Source organism: Pituophis catenifer, unplaced genomic scaffold (assembly GCF_029215685.1).
Source record: "Pituophis catenifer annectens isolate HBS135680 unplaced genomic scaffold, rPitCat1.0.hap2 SCAF_2, whole genome shotgun sequence".
NCBI lineage: Eukaryota > Metazoa > Chordata > Lepidosauria > Squamata > Colubridae > Pituophis > Pituophis catenifer.
Window position 1 is genome coordinate 42202220 of NW_027256882.1, and position 22794 is coordinate 42225013.

At 41.4% G+C, this 22794-nt stretch overlaps 1 protein-coding gene across 1 annotated transcript; it reads right to left on the reverse strand.

The window, feature by feature from the left end:
* Positions 1–1338: 1338 nt before the first annotated feature.
* LOC139312177 (zinc finger protein 436-like) lies at positions 1339–21591 on the reverse strand. The gene is made up of 7 exons (XM_070936752.1): positions 21506–21591; positions 18439–18510; positions 14480–14600; positions 14268–14353; positions 12456–12576; positions 5351–5989; positions 1339–2234 (listed from the first exon to the last, which is right to left on the reverse strand). The coding sequence occupies exons 2-7, from the start codon at positions 18451–18453 to the stop codon at positions 1339–1341; spliced, it is 1878 nt and encodes a 625-aa protein (XP_070792853.1). The 5' UTR covers positions 18454–18510; positions 21506–21591.
* Positions 21592–22794: the final 1203 nt, after the last annotated feature.

Below are 22794 nucleotides of genomic sequence, written 5' to 3' on the forward strand. Positions count from 1 at the left end.
TCCTTTGGCATTTAGTCATGCTGGCCACATGACCATGGAGACGTCTTCAGACAGCGCTGGCTCTTCGGCTTCGAAACAGAGATGAGCACCGCTAGCACCCTAGAGTTCGGAAAAACTAGCACATATGTGCGAGGGGAACCTTTATCTTTACCTTTACCTGAACAGAATGAGGGCCAGACACCTTGTTCTTCACTTCAAATAATAGAATATCTTGGCCAGCCTTAGTGGCATTTCATAAATTCACCCTCCTTCAATTCAATGCAAAGGCCCGCTTGGTGGATGCCATGAGAAATGCCTTCTGTCTTCCAAAGCTGGCAGCCAGTGCAATCGTAAGAAGTGTCCTCTCGGGAAACCAAGCTCTTTCTAGTTCCTCTGTCCTTTCCTTGCTACCCAGGATGCTGTTCAGAAGCAATGGAGATGTCTGATGATTCCACTGGATGATTCTCTTCTGGGAATAGTATCTTATTTGTAGCACTCCGTTCTTGGTCTAAAGAATTGAAAGACAGTAAACACAAGCTTTTTTCCTCCACTTCATCAATTCTCAATAAGATTAGTTTGTGTAATGTCTTTGGTTCTCAACTCTGCCCCAACAGTTTAAAAGTTGAGAAAATTTCCTCTCTGAATCAACTAATACCACTCTATAAAGCCCTAGTAAGACCACACCTAGCGTACTGCATCCAGTTTTGGTCACCACACTATAAAAAAGATGTTGAGACTCTAGATTAAAGTGCAGAGGAGAGCAACCAGGATGATTAGGGGATTGGAGACTAAAACATACGATGAACCGAGTGCCACATGCAGGAACTGAGCATGGCTAAGTCTAGTGAAGAGAAGGACCAGGGGAGACATGATAACAGTGTTCCAATATTTGAGGGGCTGCCACAGAGAGGAAGGGGTCAAGCTATTTTCAAAAGTACCTGAAGGCCAGACAAGGAATAATGGATGAAAACTGACCAAGGAGAGATTCAACCTAGTAATGAGGAGGAACTTTCTGACAGTGAGAACAATCAACCAATGGAAGAGCTTGCCTTCGGAAGTTGTGGGAGCTTCATCACTTGAGACTTTCAAAAAAAGATTGGACTGCTATTTGTCAGAAATGGTGTAGGGTCTCCTGCTTGGGCGGGGGATTGGACTAGATGACCTAAAAGGTCCCTTCCAACTCTGTTAATCTGTTAAGAACTGCCTTGAATCCAGCTCTATGCGCAGAAAAAGGCTCATAAATTGGCCATTAGAAGAGACAGCTGGGAGACGTTTTGTCTCCTTTGATTCCCTTATATAGAAATGCCCTCTTCAACTTCAGGGCTAATTGAACCAGGAATTCACTTCTAATAAGGAAATTCAGGGTTCACTCTTAATAGTTACCCCTGAATTTGGCAGGGGACCGTTTTCTCCAGTGGTGTGACACCTCTTATGCTGAACGAACTGTTTGCTCCCGTTAAAACTTTTCCCACAGTCAGGACATATGAAAGAAGTCTTCGCCATGTGGATCTTCTGATGTGTAACCAAGTGTGAGCTCACGCGGAAGGCTCTCCCACAGTCGGGACATTCGTAAGGTTTCTCTCCCGTGTGAATTCTCCGGTGGATAATGAAATGAGCCCTTTGGCTAAAGCTTTTCCCACATTCCAAGCACATGTACGGTTTTTCTCCTGTGTGAATTCGCTGGTGAATCACAAGGTTCATCTTCACACTGAATTTCTTCCCGCAGTCCAGGCACTCGTAAGGTTTTAAGCCGGTGTGAATCCCTTGGTGTTTCGCCAAATGGGCATTCCGACTAAAGCTTTTCCCGCAATCTGAACACCGATAGGGCCTGTCACCTCGGTGACTCCTTTGGTGCCTTTTGAGCGCTGAGTTCTGAATGAAATTCTTCCCACAGTCTGTGCAGTGATAAGGTTTCTCTCCCGTATGGATCCGCTGGTGGTTGACCAGATGGGAGCTGTATCTGAAGTTCTTTCCACAGACGTGACAGATAAGTGGCCGTTTCACCCTGGGGATGCCTACTTTTCTTACAGCGTCCTTCTGAGATATCAAACTTCCCGTGCTAGACACAGGTGCTGCCTGGGCTTGATCTGAAGGGTTTCTCTTGGAAATTTTCCAGTCCAAAAGGCATTTTTCCAAAGGAGAACTCTGAGGGCAAGCTTGCTGGAATGTCGTATAAGTGTTGCTATGCGGTTCTAACTGCACACGATTTTCAAGCTCGGAACTCTTTTTGTCATTCCCACAGGCTGTTCCATTACCTTCAGGATAAATGGACAAAATAAAAAAAAAAAAAGTAAGTATAATGTCAGACAGAAACTGCAAATTTAGCAATAGCAGCTCATTATGAGTCTCATTTCTCAGTGAGAGAGAACACATTTTGTATGCAGATCTGGGTTCAATCTCAAGAAACTGGTGAAAAACGCAACTGTAACAGTAACAGAGTTGGAAGGGACCTTGGAGATCATCTAGTCCAACCCCCTGCTGACGCAGGAGACCTGTACTAGGGATTCGAACCGCCAAACTGCTGACCTTTCTGATCGACAAGCTCAGTGTCTTAGCCACTGAGCCGCCTAGTCGGGCTCAGTTTTTTTTTTTTTTTAATTTGATTTATATGCTGCTCTTCTCCGGAGACTCAGGGTGGCTTACAATGTGTTAAGCAATAGCCTTCATACTTTTGTATATTTTTACAAAGTCAGCGTATTGCCCCCACAAACTGGGTCCTCAATTTACCCACCTTAGAAAGGATGGAAGGCTGAGTTGACCTTGAGCCTGGTGAGAATTGAACTCGCAGTAATTGCAGGCAGCTGGATGTTAAAGCATTTTAGGGCATTAGCCTCCTACGCCACTCAGGCTCCTAGTGTATGAATGTTGTATGTACAGTTGAATTCAATGTATGAATTCAACTGTATGAAACCCTCGAAAAGAAGACAATAAGGGGGCAGATTCTTATGCCCTTCCAATGTTCAGATATTGCTAATTCCACAAAGCAGAGATGATTCATTATAAGAAATCTCACAGTACACTCCTTTTGGAAGCGGAGGAGAGATCTGGGCTAGGAAATCCTTTCTTTTTTAACTTTTTGTATCTCACCGCCAAAGCCTTTGTACATAATGCTAAGCAAAACTCCTCCATTAAATGCTCAACAATGGCCATCCTGGCTGGGAATTCAGTAAATATCCAGTTTGGCAAAAACTGTACTTAAGTCTCCATATAGTTTGTTTGCGGGCCTACCAGGCATCAGGCTAGAAAGTGGGAGATGGTGAGTTCTAGTCCCACCTTAGCCATGCAAGCTAGCTGGGTAATCTTGGATTAGTCACTCTCTCTCTCCATCCAACCTACCTCACAGGGTTGTTGCGGTGGGGAAAATAAGGGGAGGAAGGAGATCTGAATTATAAAATAAAACAAATAAATAACTAGATCTAAAATTTTGGGTGGCTGCACTGCCCTTAAAATATTCTAACTGCAGTGGTGCAGTGGTTAGAATGCAGCACTGCAGGCTACCTCTGCTGACTGCTGGCTGCCTACAATTTGGCAATTCAAGTCTCACCAGGCTCAAGGTTGACTCAGTCTGCCATCCTTGTGAGGTCGGTAAAATGAGGACCCAGAGTGTTGGGGGAAATATGCTGACTCAGTAAACCACTTAGAGAGGGCTATAAAGTACTGTGAAGCAGTATATAAGTCTAAGTACTATTGCTATTGCTATTACATTATCCACTATTGATGTAAGTCTCCTGAAAATCTTTCATATAACCAAGAAGTCTATTTTATTTCTATTATGTTGCTTACAGGATTTCATTTCTTTTGACTCTGTAAGGTTTCTTATTTGTAATCTCTGTTTTCTGTTTGGATTTGATGTACATTGCTTGGAATCATAACTACCACAACTTGGTCACTATGCAAATCTCCAAAATAAATAAAAATTTAACTGGAAAAATTGTTTCTGCAGAATGCTCTTGATACTTGAAATCAAATATATCAAATGTACATTGCTATTACCATACCATTTGATGGCTTCTGTAGCATGGAGCAAATTAGAGGATAAATGGCATATAAATGGCATTAAATTAATTAGATCAGCCACAATCTTCAATATTTAGAGGGAAGGCTGAGAATCACTTAATCAAACAAGATCAAAGAAAAAAGAGCAATAATAACAACAGCCATTCAGTGTCATTGTTAAGTCGGGCAGCATATAGATTTTAAAAATTATGGTTGGTCACACAGCCAGCCAGATGTTTAGATTGGATTTGGCATTTTTATCCAGCTATCAAGTCCTTCCCAAGAACCTGGGATATAGACAGATGCTATTATTATGATTATATAACCTACTGACCGAGCATATGAGATAAGAACTGTCAATAAAATGTTATTTGGGAATCAGCTTACTCAGCCTTTCCTAACATGGCAGCCACCAGATGTGTTGGGACTGCAACCCCCAGAATTCCCAATTTGGATGCTGTGAGAAGCATTCCCCATTCATCTGAAGGGCATCTGGCCAGGTAAAAGGCCACTGCAATAGAAAAATACAGGTAGTCCTTGAGTTAAAATCACAATTTGGCCCAAAATTTATGTTGCTAAATGAAACATTTGTTAAGTGAATTTTGTCCCATTTTATGACCTTTCTTGCCACATTTGTTAAGTGAATCATTGCATTTGTTAAGTTAGTAATATGGTTATTAAGTGAATCTGGCTTCCCCATTGACTTTGCTTGTCAAAACGTCGCAAAAGCTGATCACATGACCCCTGGAAATTGCAACCATCATAAATATGAATCAATTGCCAACCATGTGAATTTTGATCGTATGACCATGGGGATGATGCGAAGTGTAAAAAACGGTCATAAGTCACTTTTTTCAGTGCCGTTGAAACTTTGAACGGTTATTAAATGAGCTTTCGTAAGTCAAGGACTACTTGTACAGGAATTACAGAATAATGGAGTTAGAAAGGACCTTGGAGGTCTTCTAATCCAAGCTCCTGCTCAAGCATAAGACCCTATACCAGGGGTGAAATGCTACCAGTTCGGACCAGTTCGGCCAAACCGGTAGCGATGGTGGCGGGTGGTTTGGAGAACCGGTAGTGACGGCAGTACGAGGCTCCGCCCACCCATCCGGTTGTTATCACTTCCTGGTTTTAACCAGGAAGTAACCTGTATTTTACCCTCTGCGAACCGGTAGGTAAGGTAAGTAGATTTCACCCCTGCCCTATACCATTTTAGACAAATGTCTGTCCAATGTCTTCTTTAACATCTCCAGTGAACCCACAACTTCTAAAGGCAAGCGGTTCTACAACTGGAACAACCAACCAGCAGAACAGTCGGCCTTCAGAAGTTGCATTCAGAAGAAGAACGACGCTCTCACGGAGGCTGTTCACCAACCTTCCACGCCTTTATGAATTTTCCGGTGCGTAATAAGGTTGGAGCTTTGGTTGAAACCTTTCCCACAATCAGGACACATGTAGCATTTCTCTCCCGTGTGGATTCGCCGATGCCGAATCAGAGCTGACTGGTAGATGAAGCTCTTCCCGCAGTCCAGGCAGTTGTACGCCCTCTCCCCAGTGTGAATCCTCTGGTGTTGGGTCAGAGCAGAGCTTTGGCTGAACCTTTTCCCGCAACTGACGCAGGCGTAGGGCTTCTCTCCGGTGTGGATCCTCTGGTGTTGAGTGAGGGCCGAGCTCTGGTTAAAGCTTTTTCCACACTCCTGGCAGTGATACGGCTTTTCTCCAGTGTGAATTCTCAGGTGAGCGGTGAGTGCCGATTTGTGACAGAATGTTTTCCCACATTTGGGGCAAGAATCTTTTCTTTCTCCCACGTCAGCCGGAGGGCCTTCCACAGCCTGGGTGCTTTTTCGTAAGGGAACAGGTTCATCAAAGCTTCCCTGCGCGATCTGCTTCTCCTCTTGGAGTTCCTCTCTGAGGTAAGGAAGGTCAGAGTTCAGGGAGTCCGTGGCTTGTAAATGACCCACCAATCTTCCAAACGGTGTCGTGGTGATGGGGCTTCCTGGTTCAGAAATATCTCCTGCAAAGAGAGTTTTTTGGACTTTTAGACCGTGTGCGAAGCACAAGAGGCCAGCTTTATGGATCGAAAGCATTCCTACCCCATTATTTCTCCATTCAGCAGACTTACAAACCAAACAGCAACCCAAAAGCCAAAGTTTTCCCACTGCTACAAGAGACTGTCAGATTATTATAAAGTTTGGAATAGAATGTATAAGTGGCTAGAGAACAGAAGCCAAAACAAGAAATAGGAGTTTTAAATTAGTATTGATTAAATATTAACCAAAGTTACCAATAATTATTAAATTTAAATTACTGATTATAATGTAAGTATACTGTAGATATTTATTATTTATTTATTTATTTATTATATTTCTATACCACTTTTCTCCCGTAGGACTCAAGGCGGTGTACAGTCAAGAAAAATATAAGATACACAAACATCATAAAATTGCTAATTAAAATTATTATTATAACATAGTTTGGCCCAATTAAATAGAACCTAAAATTATATGAGTAATATGAGTATTAGTAATGATATAGATATGAGTAACTAGTATTGTTATAATTGTTATTATATCATTATAGTTGTTATAACCGATAGGAAGGCAATGTAGAAGAGCGAATTATAAAAAAAGGACATATATGCTGATATGGAAGGCCTGTAAAACTACTCTACATTGTTATGTTTCTCTTGTTTTTTTATGTTTTTATTGTTTTTTGTTTTAAAGGTGAAAAATGTTTAATAAAAACTATTTAAAGAAAAAAGAAAAAGAAAGAAGCTCTCACATAAAACAAGGCAGGACTTCGATCGCTCAGCAATGGCTCCAAACACACCACAAGAAGAGGCTGATATTGTACATGCAGATAGTCCTTGATTTACAACCACAATGGAGATCAGAATTTATGTTGTTAAACAAGATGGTTGTTAAATAAGTCAAGCCTAATTTTTACCTTTTTTGCCGGGGATGTTAAGTGAATTATTGCAGTTGTTAAGTGAATCATGTGGTCTTTAAATGAATCAGACTTTCCCTATTGACTTTGCTTACCGGAAGCTGTCTGGGAAGATCATAAATTGACGATCACATGACTGCAACCACTGTAGATACAGGCCACATGTCATGTTGATCATGTGACTGTTGGAATGTTGTGTCCGTTACAGGTGTGAGGACTGGTATCATGTATTTCAGTTCCATTGTAACTCTGAACAGTCATTAAATGAATGGTTGTAAGTCGAGGACCAGGTTGCAAATTCTTTTGACATTTTAATTGTTCTTAATTAGGGTACTTCCCAATTATGGACAGGTAGCTTTTTTCTTGAATCAAAATAACTACTAATTTTTATATGTCTGAAATAGGCCACCAAAATGGAGTCTTGGCATTAAAACTTCCCAGAGTTTTAAGAGGATTGTGCTGTCTGAAAGTCCATCTTCATCCATAGTTCGGTTTAACTGACCTTTTATCTAATCAAATTGTCAATATTCTCTTCCGACTTTGTTGATAATTGCTGATATAAATATTTCTTTATGTTTGCTTCCTGCCAGACTCCTGTGAGCATTGCTTGCATGGAAAATATTATAGTCTTACTGCTTTTTGGGTTTTCAGAATTGAGAGACGCAGCTGCTTTCTTTCTCCATGAAATGTTCTGACTACAATCTCCATTTAGAAACTAAGCTTGAACTTTAAACTTTATGACTAAAAGAACTGGCCTAATGTTTACTCTTTCTTGCTTTTTTCCACTCCATTATTTATAAAGTTCACGAGGCAGTCAAAAACTTGCACATTCTTCTGTGCCATGTTAGTTTAATTTTAATAAGGGGATTACTCAAGTTAAGATACTCTGTGGTATCCTATAAAGTAGTATTTTTACTCCACGTTGTTTAATGAAACAACTACCAGAGTTATCTAGAATTGAGATGCCACTAGATACATATTCAGCTGTTGTATACAGGTAGTCCTTAAGTTACAACTGGCCACTTAGTGACTATTAGAAGTTACAATGGACCAGTGGTAGAATTCAATTTTTTTTATTACGGGTTCTGTGGGTGTGGCTTGGTGACAGGGGAAGGATACTGCAAAATCTCCATTCCCACCCCACTCAAGGGGATGGATACTGCAAAATCCCCATTTCCTCCCCACTCCTGGGGGAAGGATATTGCAAAATCTCCATTCCCATCCCACTCTGGGGCCAGCCAGAGGTGGCATTTGCCAGTTCTCCGAACTACTCAAAATTTCCGCTACCGGTTCTCCAGAACCTGTCAGAACCTGTGGAATAGCACCCCTGCAAAAGACCTAACGGGGGGAGGGGGAGGGGGAGGGAGCATTTTGGGCGCTCGGCAACCAGGCTGCATATATGGACATTTGCAGGGTCTCACGATCACATGACCCCATTTTACTTTCAGTAAAACTGACTCATAACAAACCATGGCTTCACTTAACAACCATGTAGTTGCTTTTATGACTGTGGTATTCACTTAAATGACTGCCACAAAAATGGTCATAAAATTGGACCGATCATGTGGGTCACCTGATTTACAACCGTCCTGAGTTACGACCCTGTTGGGCCGCCCCTACTGTGGTTACAACTTGAGGACCACCTGTATGTAATGTGTAGCACAGAAATGATGCTACTGTCCCGTTTCATACATTCACAGATAGCTCCTACAATGAATGAAAATGCACTTTTAACTATACCTTTCCTATATGTATGTTTCTTTCCCCTCCCCTCAAAAAAACAAATCATTATATGCATAAAGGCAGAATGTAGAGAGTAAAAATGTAATTATTATTTTGGACTATTTTAGCCATGCCTCACCAAGAATAAGTTTTGTCAAGGATTTGTTCTTTCAATATTCTTGAAAGTTCGACCTCCACAGGCCGTCCCTTTGCTCCGTATGGGTGGCCATGCCAGGCTGAGCCACTGGGAAGCCTGCTCAGAGAGCCCCAGAAACAGCCAGTCTCCCTTTGCAGTCTTGTACTCTCTCCAGCTCTTGTACTCTTTTTCAGATCAGTGGCCATTAACTGCCATGGGAAAGGATTTCCCCCCCCTCTGTGTTTCCCCTGTCCGCAAAACAGATCCCATCCTAATGAACAAACTCTGAAGGCATGCAAGGCAGCCATATTGCTGGATGAAGAGGACTGAGACCAATCACCCCCTAAATTTCAACTTCTACCCTCAAAATGATGCTATAGAGAGCAAGGGCAGTTTTTTCCCCGAATGCCATCACTCTGCTTAACAACTAATTCCCACACTGTCAAATAATTTACTAGCCTGTAGTAAATTATTCTTCTCTTCCTTCCTAGTATCTGTCTCTTCCCACTTATTACTATAACCATTTTCTTGTACCTTTCAATTTATATTGTTTTTATTTGTTTCCTAGCACGATTTGATAGCTTATTAGTAACCTTGACTATCACTAAGTGTTGTATCTTTTTATTGTTGAAGAATGTATTTTATTCTCCTTATGAGAGCATATACACCAAAGACAAATTCCTTGTGTGTCCAATCACACTTGTCCAATAACAGACTTGGCCAATAAAGAATTCTATTATTCTATTATTCTATTCTATTCTATTCTATTCTATTCTATTCTATTCTATTCTATTCTATTCTATTCTATTCTATTCTATTCTATTATTCTATTCTATTCTATTCTAAATGAGAAACCACCAGGAACTCTCCTGGAAACATCCAGGAGACAAGGAAACAAGAGTATAAAATCCTGGAAACAAGAGTATAAAATATATAAAGGAGGTAGGGACATTAGAGGTAGTTGAGCCCAGAATTTCCATTGCTAAGCAAGGCAGTTCTTAAGTGAATCATGCCCCATTTTATGACCTTTTTTTTGTCCATAATTGTTAAACAAATCACAACAGTTGTTAAGTGAGCCATGCTGTTGTTAAACAAAGTTAAGCAAACTTTGGAAACCGATCAGGCCTGTCGCAGCCATCTTTCCATTTCTCAGCTTGCCACACATTGGGGGAAGGGGTGGGAGTGTCAGACCAGACAGCAACAACAGACCATCCCGTGGGAACCCAGGTCATCTCAACAGGTGCTGGCCAGAGACCGAAGAGATGCCAGAACACCTAATTGGACAATGTCCCAAAAGTGCTTTTTTCAAGAGGCAACTGGACTTTCTGGTTTTTCTTTGAAGAGGTTTTGCTTCTCATCCGAGTAAGCTTCCTCAGTTCTGACTGAATGGTGGGGAATGGAAGGATTTATACTCCTTGCAAACAGCTGGTCATTTGCATTCTTTTTATAGAGTCATTAAGACCACCTGGAGGTTTATCTGTATCATCAGGGTCACCTGAGTGGTGCAAATGGGTGTGGAGCCTTCTTGGAACTGTTGAAAGGACTGTGTTGTAGATTGGAGATAGATGATGTTGTATTCCTCCCCCTCTGTTGAGAGAGGGCTGTTCAATTTTGATGCATATGGCCTCTTTAACCCCCCTTTCGAAGCAGTGATCCTTTCTGTCTAAAATATGGACTTTGCTGTCTTCAAGAGTGGCCTTTGCCTTTTAAATGCAGATGGACTGCTGAATCTAGCCCTGATGGGTTTGTTCTTCTATGTTGTGCCATGCGTTTATGAAGTGGTTGTTTTGTTTCCCCGATCTGCACATGGCTCGCTGCATTGTACTCCATGTACCACGTTGCTCAGTTTCTGTCTGGGTCTTTTATCCTTGGGGTGGACAAGTTTCTGCCTCAGTGTAGTTTTGGGTTTGAAGTGTGCCCATATGTTGTGTTGGCTAAAGATCCTCCTTCCGATATGCCTTCCGATATGCCTGCAACGGATGGAATGACGTTGCTTCGTTTATTGTTCTTGCCATTGTCTGTTACAGAGAAGCTCCTGTAGGGTCTTTTTTGAGATTTGATGAAGGCCCATTGGGGAAACGAAACAACCACTTCATAAATGCATGGCACAACATAGGAGAACAAACACATCAGGACTAGATTCAGCAGACATCATCTCCCTCCAATCTACAACACAGTCCTTTCAACAGTTCCAAGAAGGCTCCACACCCATTTGCCCCACTCAGGTGACCCTGATGACACAGATAAACCTCCAGGTGACCTTAACATACTGCTAAAAGAATGCAAATGACCAGCTGTCTGCAAGGAGTATAAATCCTTCCATTCCCCACCATCCAGTCAGAGCTGAAGAAGCTTTCTTGGATGAGAAGCGAACCGTCTTCAAAGAAAAAACAGAAAGTCCAGTTGCCTCTTGAAAAAAGCACCTTTGGGACAACCATGACCTCCATAGACTAACTGTGCAATGTGACCTGTGACACTGAGGGAGGGAATTATCTACTCTTTAATTATACAGAAACCACGGGAAATATTTAGAGCTGGTTTTATTGTTATCCGTGCTGAAATGATGTACTCAATAAAACAGTTCTTTGAGAAAGTTGAAAGTCTCGGAGTGCTGAATTGGTTGGGTTCATTAGTTGGAACTTTGACATCTGGCTTCCCCCATCGATTTTGCTTGTCAGAAGCTCTCTGGGAAGATTGCAAATGAGAATTCCAGGATTCCGGGATGTTGAAACCATCATAAATGCATGCTAGTTCTCAAGCACCCGAAGTTTGATCGCATGACTGCGGGGTTGCTGCAGTGGTCGTAAGGGTGAGAAATTGATCTTAAGTCACATTTTTCAGTGCCATTTTAACTTTGAACGGTTGTTCAACAAATGGTTGTAAGTCGAGGACTACGGTAGCTGTAATCGGGACACACCAATTTTAGCTGGCTTTACAAACAGCATGCTTTATTAGGGACTGCTGAGGGATATCAATAAACTTTGCAGTTGACCTATAAAAGATCAGGAAGGACATATAAAGTGATATGAAAGCATTTCCTTTAATAAAGTTAGTTAGGTGCCGTCAAAGCAAGCTTGACTCCTTGTGATTCTAAGACCGAATACTCAGCATCTTAACCTGCCTTTGGCAATATCTGAAAGTTAATCCAAAAATCTTCTTGATCCTGATCGTCTATTTTATCTGATGTCTTCCTTTTCTGCTTCTTTTTTCACCCTTGTCAAGAATAATAACCCTATCTATCCTTTCATCCCTCACATCGTCTGTCTAAATAAGTGAGTTTTTGCTTGTTGATCTTTGCTTCCAAAGATCAACTGGCCTTTGTTTGATTAACGGTTGATCAACAGCTGTTGATCAATCCATGTGCTTTTAGCAATCGCTTCCAAAAACCATAATTCAAAGGCATTGATCTTCTTCTTTCTCTCATTCCTTCCCTGAATCCAACTTTCACAGCCACTCCCAAGTATGAAGGTGGACAGTTCCAAAATATAATAAATAAAAAATAAATCACCACTGGAAAAACCAATGTTTTACGTGTTCTGATCTTTGTTAAAATTGAAATGTCCTGGTCCCTTCATCATGATTGGTTGTTTATGTAAACCATGTAACACAGAATCTAAAAAAAAAAAAAAATCCAAGTTTTAATAATACAGGAGATAATGGGAGATATAACACTTACCCAGGGACAATACATGCTTATAGTTTTCCTGCATGACATCCTTGTAGAGGGCTCTTTCGTTCACATTCAGCAATGCCCACTCTTGCTCCGAGAAATGCATGGCCACCTCCTCAAACGAGACCTATTGGAAATAGGCAACATCTTTTAATTTCCAATAGACCCCTCTAGCAACCTCATAGTCATATATTGCCTGGTCTGAAAACACATGGAAGTTTGGAATGGGGCCAAGAACTGAAGGAAGAATCTGCCGAACAAACGATCTGGGTAGGGTGATAAGAGCAACATATTTCTCCTGCTCATAAGGACTGACAGCAGGGTATGATCCAGTTTTTCTGGGCTGGAGGCTATGCTTTGAGTGATTTGGGGTCACAAAAACTAAAAACCAGTGTGGTGCACCCAGAACTAAAATTCTATTTGGCTGCATTTCATTTACATATGTTCTAAATTTAATACACATAAGATCAATTCCCAATCATGTATTTAATATTTTATTATATACCATATTAAAAATTAAAATGTGGCCAGTGGGATACTTGTGGTCTTCCAGTCTCAGGCTGTACACCTCTAATATTAGATTATTACTAGATAAAGGAAAATAAATGAATACGCTCTTAACACTACCGAATAATAGTTCAGCTGCCATACCTTTTCTTTCCTTTTTTCCCCTGTCCTTCCCCACAAACTCAACAGCACCAAGAATCGAGGCTATGATTTCAGCTGAAAACATAGCTCTTGATTAGAGTATATGTGGACAACTGTTATTTGTTTGTTTGGTTTATTTTTATCCTGTCACAATCTTGGCTATCACAATGCCACAATAAAAAAAAACTACAGGATTTAAACAACCTACCATGCACATTGCAAACACAAAATCAAAGCTAGGGAAAATAATAATTATAATAACAACCACAAGAGGCATGAGTGATTTTACTGAAAGTTTCCTCAAAAACAGCTGTTTTTAATTACTTTAAGTTACCTGGGAGGCAGCTTAAATATCAATGGGGAGCCCATTATGTAGTGTTAGTGCTGCTACAATAAAAAGCAGCACCTTTTAACTTTCTCTCCTCTGGCATTCCAGAAATGTGGGTTAACACATTTAACCCTTGGGACATCGTTTACGCAGGCAGAGTGAGTAAAAATATGAATAGTGCTTATTTAAAAGGGATCTGACCCAGTGGTGAAATCCAATTTTTTTTTACTACCGGTTCTGTGGGCGTGGCTTGGTGGGCGTGGTGTAGCTTGGTGGACGTGGCAGGGGAATGATACTGCAAAATCTCCATTCCCGCACCACTCCAGAGGAAGGATACCTCAAAATCCCATTCCCTCCCCACACTGGGGCCAGCCAGAGGTGGTATTTGCCAGTTCTCCAAACTATTCAAAATGTCTGCTACCTGTTCTCCGAACTGCTCAAAATTTCCGCTACCAGTTCTCCAGAACCTGTCAGAACCTGCTGGATTTCACCCCTGATCTGACCGCAGCCAAAATTGCCAATTTAAAAAAAAAAAAGAATTAGTGCAAAGGAAGGAAAATATCCTCTAGTGCAGGGGTCTCTAGTACAGCTTTGCTGCCTGGGGAATTCTGGGAGTTGAAGTCCTCCAGGCTTAAAGTTTGCCAAGGTTGGAGACACCTGCTCTAGTGTTTCCTTTTCAGATTGTTGAGCCGTGTAAACTATATTTTGTTACACAAAGAGCACACTTCAACATTTTTCACACGAATAAAGCATATTACAGAGACATGTGTTTTCTTCCATCTACATCTTGTGTTTGCATTTTTGTTCTCCCAAGTACAGCCTGATGTATATAAGATGCTTACCTGTCGAAAAGCCACAGAGCTAGAGTAGGGTGTTACCAAAAGTAAACAAGGCGCGATTTTGCTTTCTTTCAGAGCAAGGAGGATGCCTGGAAATTACAGAAAACATTAACATGAGACAGTAACTAGTTCGTCTATTATCCTCTCTAAAAGAGAGTTTGCATGCATCTAGAATCCCTGGTGTTTAATAATACAGAAAACAACAAGATGCTCACCCAGTGACATCACATGTTCAAAATTCTCCTTCATGACATCTCTGTAGAGGACTTTTTCACCAACGTTTAGCAAGGCCCACTCCTGCTCTGTGAAATACACAGCAACCTCTTCGAATGCCACCTACACCACAAAAAAAAAATGACATCTTTATTTCATAACGGAAGAGCTTCTATTCCTACCCTTAACACAATCACAGTTCACCACGGAGCTTTGCAAAATTATGAAAACTGGGAGCGAGGCTAAGCACTAGGGCAAGGGTGTCAAACTCAAGGCCTGAGGGCCGGATCTGGGTGCTTAGATCTGGACCACGGGCCCGCCCTTGAAACAGTGAAGGACTGGCCCGCGTTGGCTTTGCCAGCAAAAATGGAGCTCGGGGAGGCTGCTTGCAGCCTGCCCAGGCTCTATTTTCGGCCGCGACAGTCTCCTGCAGCCCTCTGCCAGCAAAAATAGAGCCTGGGGTAGCCGTATGCGCACCCCCCGGCTCTGTTTTTGGCTGCATGCAGCCTCCCCAAGCTCCGTTTTCACTGGCAGAGGGCTACAGGAGGCTGTTGCGGCCGAAAATGGAGCCTCAATGAATGATGTCAAGCCTTCTACACCCACCCTGGCCATGCCACACACCCTGGACCTCTGAGGTCAAAGACAATCCTGATTCGGCCCTCAATGAAATTGAGTTTGATACTTCTGCACTAGGGTTTATATAGTTCAGGCCAAATGGTTGTTTGGCTTGTTCTATCCTGATACAGGCAGGATATAAGTGTTGTGGCCTGTCAGTGGCCAGCGGAACTGGTGGCAGACTCAGTGAGGAGATTGGGGAGGAACATGGGCCAGTCCTGGATTCTGGGGAAGGCTCTGATGAGTGCTCTGAGTCAGAGGCAGAGATGGGGCCAGGGCCATCGGACAGTTATCAGCTGCCTTCAGAGTCAGATAACAGTGGGGCAGAAGAACAGCTGGAGCCTGTTCCCGATGTGCGCATGCGCAGAGCTGCCAGGAGAAGAGAATAGCTAAGGAACAAGGGCCGACTCAGGAGTAAAGACACAGGTGGACGGTAAACGGCCCCTCCAATAGGGAATAAAGAGGAGCGAAAGGGGAGGGGAGTCTGCAGGAGAGAATTAGTTCAATTCATTAGGGTGAAGATCTGTTCCTGACTTCTTGCCAAGTAATTGCTGCTACAGCGTGGCATTTGGAAGATATCGGCCTGGCAACTCTCCAAGCCTGATAAAGGTCTGTAGTTGTGAAATCTCATGAAAGACTGTTTGCTGGGATTTTGCTGGAGAGGAATTCCCTTTAACCTAAATAAAAGAGGTTTTATCGGGACGAGGTGTCTGCTTCATGCTCTTGGGAAGCCTAGGTCAGAACAATAAGTTTATACTTTGCAACTGAATGAATTAAGAATGAAGAACTGTGGAAGCATGCGAATAACAAAAAAAAAATAATCATATAATCACACAATTGCCCAGGTAGTCCTTGACTGATCATCACAATGGAGCCTGACCATTATGGTCATAATGATGGTTGTAAAATGGGTTACCGACATGACGCAAACACAGCAGTCACAAACCTATTCACTGATATTCCTATTAATCTGCTAGAATGTGAAATTAAGTGTATCGTATAATATAGGTAGTACTTGACTTACTCAAACAATTGAACTCAACATTTCTGATGCTAGGCAAGACCGTTGTTAAGTGAGCTTTGCCCATTTTATGACCTTCCTGGCAACAGCTGTTAAATGAAACATTGCAGTTACTACATGGTTGTTAAGTGAGTCTGGCTTCCCCATTGACCTTGCTTGTCAGAAGGTCGCAAAAAGTGATCACACCATTCTAGGACACTGCAACCATCATAAATGCATGACAGCTGCCAAGCATCCACATTTTGATCACATGAGCATGGGGATCCTTGCAACAGTTGTAAGTTTGAAAAACGATTGTAACTTTGACCAGTCACTGAATGAATGGTTATAAGTCAAGGACTATCTATAGTTTACATACTATATTAAGTCTCTTTTCTTTTGTGTTGATATATACATTGACTTCTTTCATGACTTTTGACCACATGCCGGCACAGTTTGGTTAAGAATCTTTACCTGTCTGTGATAGCTTACCATATTTCTCTAGCCTTTCAACTTGGTAATGACTGCAGTGTTGATTTAACTTTGTCTTCTAGTACTAGAGATTTGGAAAATGGAGTACCTTCAGAGAATATCTTGAATTTTGGCATTCCTAGTACTACTGTACACAGAATTTCAATAAACTCCTTCGACCTTCTGTGAACCAATTACCGTATTTTTCAGAGTATAAGACGCACCAGAGTATAAGACTCAGCTTGGTTTTTGGGGAGGAAAATAGGGGGGGGGGGAAATCTGCCTACCAGGTATTCATCTGGCTAGCGTCCTTAGTCTGGTCAGCTTCAGCACATTAGTTTGCTGGTTTTTATCCCCTGCTTGGGGATAAAAAACAGCTTCTAAAGCACAACTGATCTTTGGAGAGAGAAGCAATGAGAAAAGAAGGCAAACCACGGAGATTGCTTCACTCTCGCTAGCGCCTCGCTAGGGCTGAAAAAAAGCTTCGAAAAAGCTACATTCGGAGTATAAGACGCACCCAAATTTTCAACCTTTTCAACCTTTTTAGGAGGGAAAAAAGTGTGTCTTATACTCCGAAAAATATGGTATTATCTGTTTATGAAGCGTCCTTAGCATGCCAATTCAAGGACGGAATCTTCTAAGTTCAGAGATCTTCTGGAAGACTCTCCTCGTTTTCTCCCATGTCTGTTTCCATCTTTGATGTTGTAAAGCAGGGGTCCCCAACCCTCAGGGCATGGCCCACTGCCGGGCAGTGGCCTATTCAGAACCAGGCCACATGAGAGACAGGCCAATGTGTGTGCACAGCTCCACTCACGTAAGCAGCACCCCAAAAGCTTCTCTTCTCTCTTGTGTGAGTGAAGCTGCCAGTCCACCACTCATGCGGCCCCGTTCCCCTCTCCACCCCCCCCCCCAGCCAGGCCACCAAGCCGCAAAGGTTGGGGACCGCTATTGTAATGAACCTCATCTAACAGTCTCTGAAATGTTTTAAGTTTCTTCTTGAGATCTTTCTTCCCTTTGGTTTTTCTTCTCTTCTTAGCAATTTTCACTACCTATTCTGACATTTCAGATTGCTTTCTTTCTTTCTTTCTTTTTTTGACTCCCTCTTTTCACATTCAACCTTTAACAATTTATTTGATCTCATTCCATAGTTCTTCCTGTTCCCGACCAAGGAGATTCATGACTTCAAAGCAATTTCTGATGTTCTCCTTGAAAATGATGGATCAGTGAGCTGAATCATATCTGAAAACTAGTTGGTTTTGTTCTTCCAATTTAGCTTGAATTGGAACTTGCACAGGAGCAGTTTATACATATGTTCCACAGTCAGTTTCTGGCCATAATCGTTGCTGTAATAATTGAGCTGTTTCACCTCTTTGTAACAATAACACAGCCAATCCTTTTCCAGTACAGGAATCATATTGAAATCATCTCCAGTGGATGACTAACCAGCCTCTAGTCTAGTGATATGTTAAGTCTATTATCTTTCGGCATTATTCCCAATGTTAAACTTTACTGGAATACATCTGCAAGGTACATGTACAGTAACTGAATAAAAAATAACATAATTCCATATTGTTATATTTGAACCACTGGATTTATTGTTCTATTAAAGCGATAAGGCAATACATTATTTTCTATACACTCTCACAGAGTGTATAAAAATACACTCTTTTTGTTGGGAGGGTCATCAGACTTAATACCTGGGGTTAGTTTACACATATCAATTTCCTTAGCCAAAAGAACATTGCCCATGGAGCCTATTTTCTTTTTGCTCACCTAGGCAAAAAGGATAAAAGGGGGACAGCCACTGTGTTCCCCTCTGAGGCATTTTTGCTCTCCAAAACAAAGCCAAATAAAGACCTCTTGAAAACTACTTACCTGAGAAAGTTCCATCTTGCTAGAAAAAAGCACAGGAAGTAATCCAGGGAAGCAGAGACTGGAACTTTTTATCTGCCCAGAAATTAGAGAAGAAACAATTTATTATAGCACAACGGATGAATCCCATTAGTCCAGTGGTGAAATCCTCCGTGAGTTGCCACCGGTTTGCCGCTCACACATGCATGGTATGCACCAGATGCACGCTGCACGCAGTGCACAACAAACACGCTGGATGCGCAACACACTGTGCATCAAATGTGTTTCACACAGAAAAAGGAGCCATTTGAAGGTAAGTAGAACAGCGAGGGAGGGGAACAGTTGTGCCACATGATTTAGATTCGCTAGAAAGCAGGATTTCCTGCTTTCTAGCGAATATAAATCGTATGGCACAGCTGATTGTTGGAAATACTGGTTCCGACAAACTGGCACCTTTTTTGACTACCGGTTTGCCCAAACCAGTAGCTTTTATTACTACTGGTTTGCCTGAACCGTTGCGAACCGGTAGCATTTCACCCCTGCATTAGCCCTATAGTAGTACTACAATTCCAACAATCAAACCTAGATGCCAAAGGTGGATTTTTAAACAAGAGAAACTCCCCCCCAAGGAATGCAGAACTGCACATATGTGTACTATAAAAGCCAATGGGTTTAAAATTTATTTACAAATAAGAACAGTTGGTTTATTTGCTTTTCTTCAAAGAAAAAAATTAAGGTATTCATTTCCAATAAAGCTCAGCAATTGGTATTGGATGCTTCTCTAGATTACGGTGTTTTTCAACCTTGGCGTCTTGAACATGTTTGGACTTCAGCTCCCATTCTCAACACCAAGGTTGAGAAACACTACTCTAGAAGCTAATCTACAGTCCATAAGAAAATCTTATCAATCCAAACAGAGCAGAAGTAAACAGTAAACTGAAAAATCCTGTATGGAAGAAAAAGTATATTCTGGTGGTAGCTAATTCTCTGATGAGAAGGAGCAAAGCTGCAGTACAGACTTGATGTGATCCTGCAGCCGGGGGATTGTCTTCCAAGATGTGACAGACAAGATGCCAAATCTCTTCAATCCCATCAAAAACTACCTCTTTCCAATAATTCATATGGGGGTGAGCAGCCTTGACAAAAGAGGCCCTAAACAGATCTCCAAGGGCTATATAGGAAGGTGAAGGAACTGGGAGCACAAAGTACAATTCTCGACTTAACCACCACAAATGGCACCAGATTTTCTGTTGCAGCACACTACTAGAAAGGAAAAAAAAAATGAGAAACATCTAAAGAGATCTGTGTGGGCATTTTTTAAAACAAAAAGGCCACATTTATAGGAAACGGAAGAACATATAAACAAAGGATATAAGGCAGTCAGCAAATATTGCTGGAAGTACTTCAATACAGCTAAATTCAGAATGTGCTCAAGTTTGGGAGAAAGGCCAAGAGGCTGTCAGTCTGTTGTTAGGAGAAAGGAATAAACAGGTGACTGTACGAAGGTAGAATCTGTTACCTCATCTTTTACATTTCACAACTCTCAGAAGGAAAACAAAGGCCTAACTGGCCACTGTTGTTGTGCCACACGTGGAAAGAAGGGGTTACAATTCAAGGTACACAAGAGGAGGGTAGAAGAACTAATTTGACAAATTTAAGCTTTCCAGAACCAGGTGACTCACTCCCTAGAATACAGAAATTAAGCAGAACTGCTAACAGTGGCTCCTGTGACTGCCTGTAAAATTGGTATTCCAGGAAACTTGGAAGGTAGCAAATGTCTCTGGCCTCAGAAAAAGAAAAAGAAAGAAAAAGAAGAGATTCTGGAAAATTACAGCTCTGTAAACTTGATGTCTATATTGGGCAAAGTTTTGAAGCAGACAGTACTTGGATAGGAATGTAATAATTAACTAGAGCCAAACTAATCTTTTCTTCTTTTCTGACAGAGCTATTATTTATTTATTATCCTGCCTTTATTTTTATAAATAACATCACTATATTCTCAATAATAAAATAGTCAAATATGAGGTAGGTAGATAAGATGATAGATGACTTCATTGGTTGAATAATTGCATCTGAGGGCTCGTATCCTGGGCCCTGGGCCATTCAACGTTTTTATTAATAACTTGGATGAATGGGTTCAAGGGATGAGGATTACATCTGCAGATGACTCAAAGGTGCTTTTTCCAAAAGGCAACTGGATTTTCTTGGTTGTTTTTTTTCCCTTTGAAAACATTGCACTTCTCTATCATCCCGAAAGCTTCTTCAGTTCAATTCTTCAAATCCTTCAGATTCAGAAGCGAAATGTTTTCAAAGGGGGAAAAAAAAAAACACGCCTTGCTTGCCTTTTGGAAAAAGCACCTTTGGGACAACCATGACCCAGATGATTGAGAATTTCTATAAAAATCTGCAGATGATACACAAGGCAAGGAAGAATGACTAACACGAATCTAGAAGATAATAAGATGGGGGAAAACTTGGCTTGGTGTTCATGCGTTTTAAAAGGATCTTGGTCTTCTAGAATACATTTAATAAATATATATGCCTCCCAGCGAGTATCTTATCAATGGTTTAAGCACCTTTAAAAACAAGCAACCACACAAAACGGACTAAACAAAGAATCGACAAATGCACAAAGCAGTCCTTCTGCCCCCCCCAACCCCACCCCAGGAAGCCAGCAAGCAACTCAAGAACAGCGCAGCCCAGGGAGCGCGGAGCAAATTAAAGTGTTGGATCAGATCCAGAAAGACCCGCGTTCAAGTCCACTTTGTGCAGTGATGACACCCTCTTTTTTCTTGCCAACAGATCTACCTCACCGGGCTGTTGTGTTGTGTGCAAAAGGCGAAAGAGAAAGAAGCACTTTGTGCATCGCCTGGAGGGAAATCCACGTTCAATGCACAACCAATGCACAAAATATGCAACCGTAGGTTGGACACACACACACCACTTGCCTCCAGCGACCTCCTATTACATTGCAACCACACACACACACATACATACACACACCCGGCTCGCGACTATAAGGAGCCCTTAACCAGCCGGCAAATCTAGTTCCCCTGGATTTCCCATCGAGTTCCTTGCTTAAACCCGGTACCTTCGCCTCTCCTCCTTTTTCCAGCAGCTGTTAACGATCCAAACGGGAAAGCCGAAGCGCCTCCGGCCCGGGACAACCAGGCGGCGCTGCGTCTAAAATGGTCGGTAATTGACAGATGGGGCGGTGGAGGCGGCGCCTCCTTTCGTTAGCCATGAGAGCGCGGCGCCCTCTGCTGGCCGGCTGCCTCTCTGCAACGAGCTTGACTCACCCCGGGGTTCTGCCATTGTCCGAAGCGGCTCGGGAGCGGTGGAGGTGGGGGAGGACGTATTCGAGCTTAAGGACAAAAGGGTGCATTTTCCTCAGTTTAAGATTCCTCAGTTAATTTTTTGGGGGGGAATTTTTTTTTTATTTAAAACAAAAACAAAACATAAAATCACCATCATTCAAATACAATTACAAACAGTGTGTCGATCGGTTAGAATTTTTTTTGTGCTCAATCCCTTATCCCAAAATACCAATTATTTGATTTCTCTTACTTAACAGTTTTAAATATTATACTCATTTAGCCATTGTCTAGCAAAAGAAAACCTTTCATCTATTTTACCATTACATTAATTTCATATTTCATCTCTATGCTTTATTGCCTAGCCATTGATAAAACAAGTCCCAAATCAAATAGTATTGTTTATCTTCCTGTTCTCTAATTTCGAATGTCAATTTACTCATTTCAGCACACTCCATAATTTTTTTAATAACTTCATCTTCAGTAGGTATCTTCTCACCTTTCCAATTTTTAGCAAATACAATTCTAGCTGCTGTTAAAACATTCACAATTAAATATCTCAGTTCTTTGTTATATATTTCTGATGAAATCCCTAATAAAAATATCTCTGATTTAAAGTCAATGTGTTTCTTTGTCATTTTTTTCCAACCATGTGTGGATTTCCTTATGGGGGTTAATTAATAACTACAGTAACAATATATATCCTTTATTCTAAAGGACAGCCCTTTATTTCAGAAAACTGTCCTTTACGTTTATTTGATTCCATTATTTTGTTTCTATAGTTTACCTTCGAATTTTCCTTTATAAAACAGATATTTTTTTATCCTCTTTCAGATTTGTCCCTTTTTCAGGTTGGACCTTTATTTTCCCCCCCCCCAAGAAGATAGAATCGCTGTAGTTATAGCAACACTGGAATGCATCCTTAAAGCCTTCTCTGAAGTCATCCTTGACTGAAGGGCTTTATAAATGCAAATATTAAATGTGATATTTGTGGAAAAGTAAATTTGTGGACCCAGGTTGGATCTTGTAATATTTGCATTTAATCTAACTCTGTTGTCTCAGGCAG

Excerpts from the sequence above, each read along its gene's own strand:
- LOC139312177 (XM_070936752.1), bottom strand. Across the intron at positions 5,990-12,455 it reads TAAGCATGTATTGTCCCTGG|GAGATATTTCTGAACCAGGA; the intron begins GTAAGTGTTATA and ends CTCTCTTTGCAG. Across the intron at positions 2,235-5,350 it reads AATTCATAAAGGCGTGGAAG|GTAATGGAACAGCCTGTGGG; the intron begins GTTGGTGAACAG and ends TTTATCCTGAAG.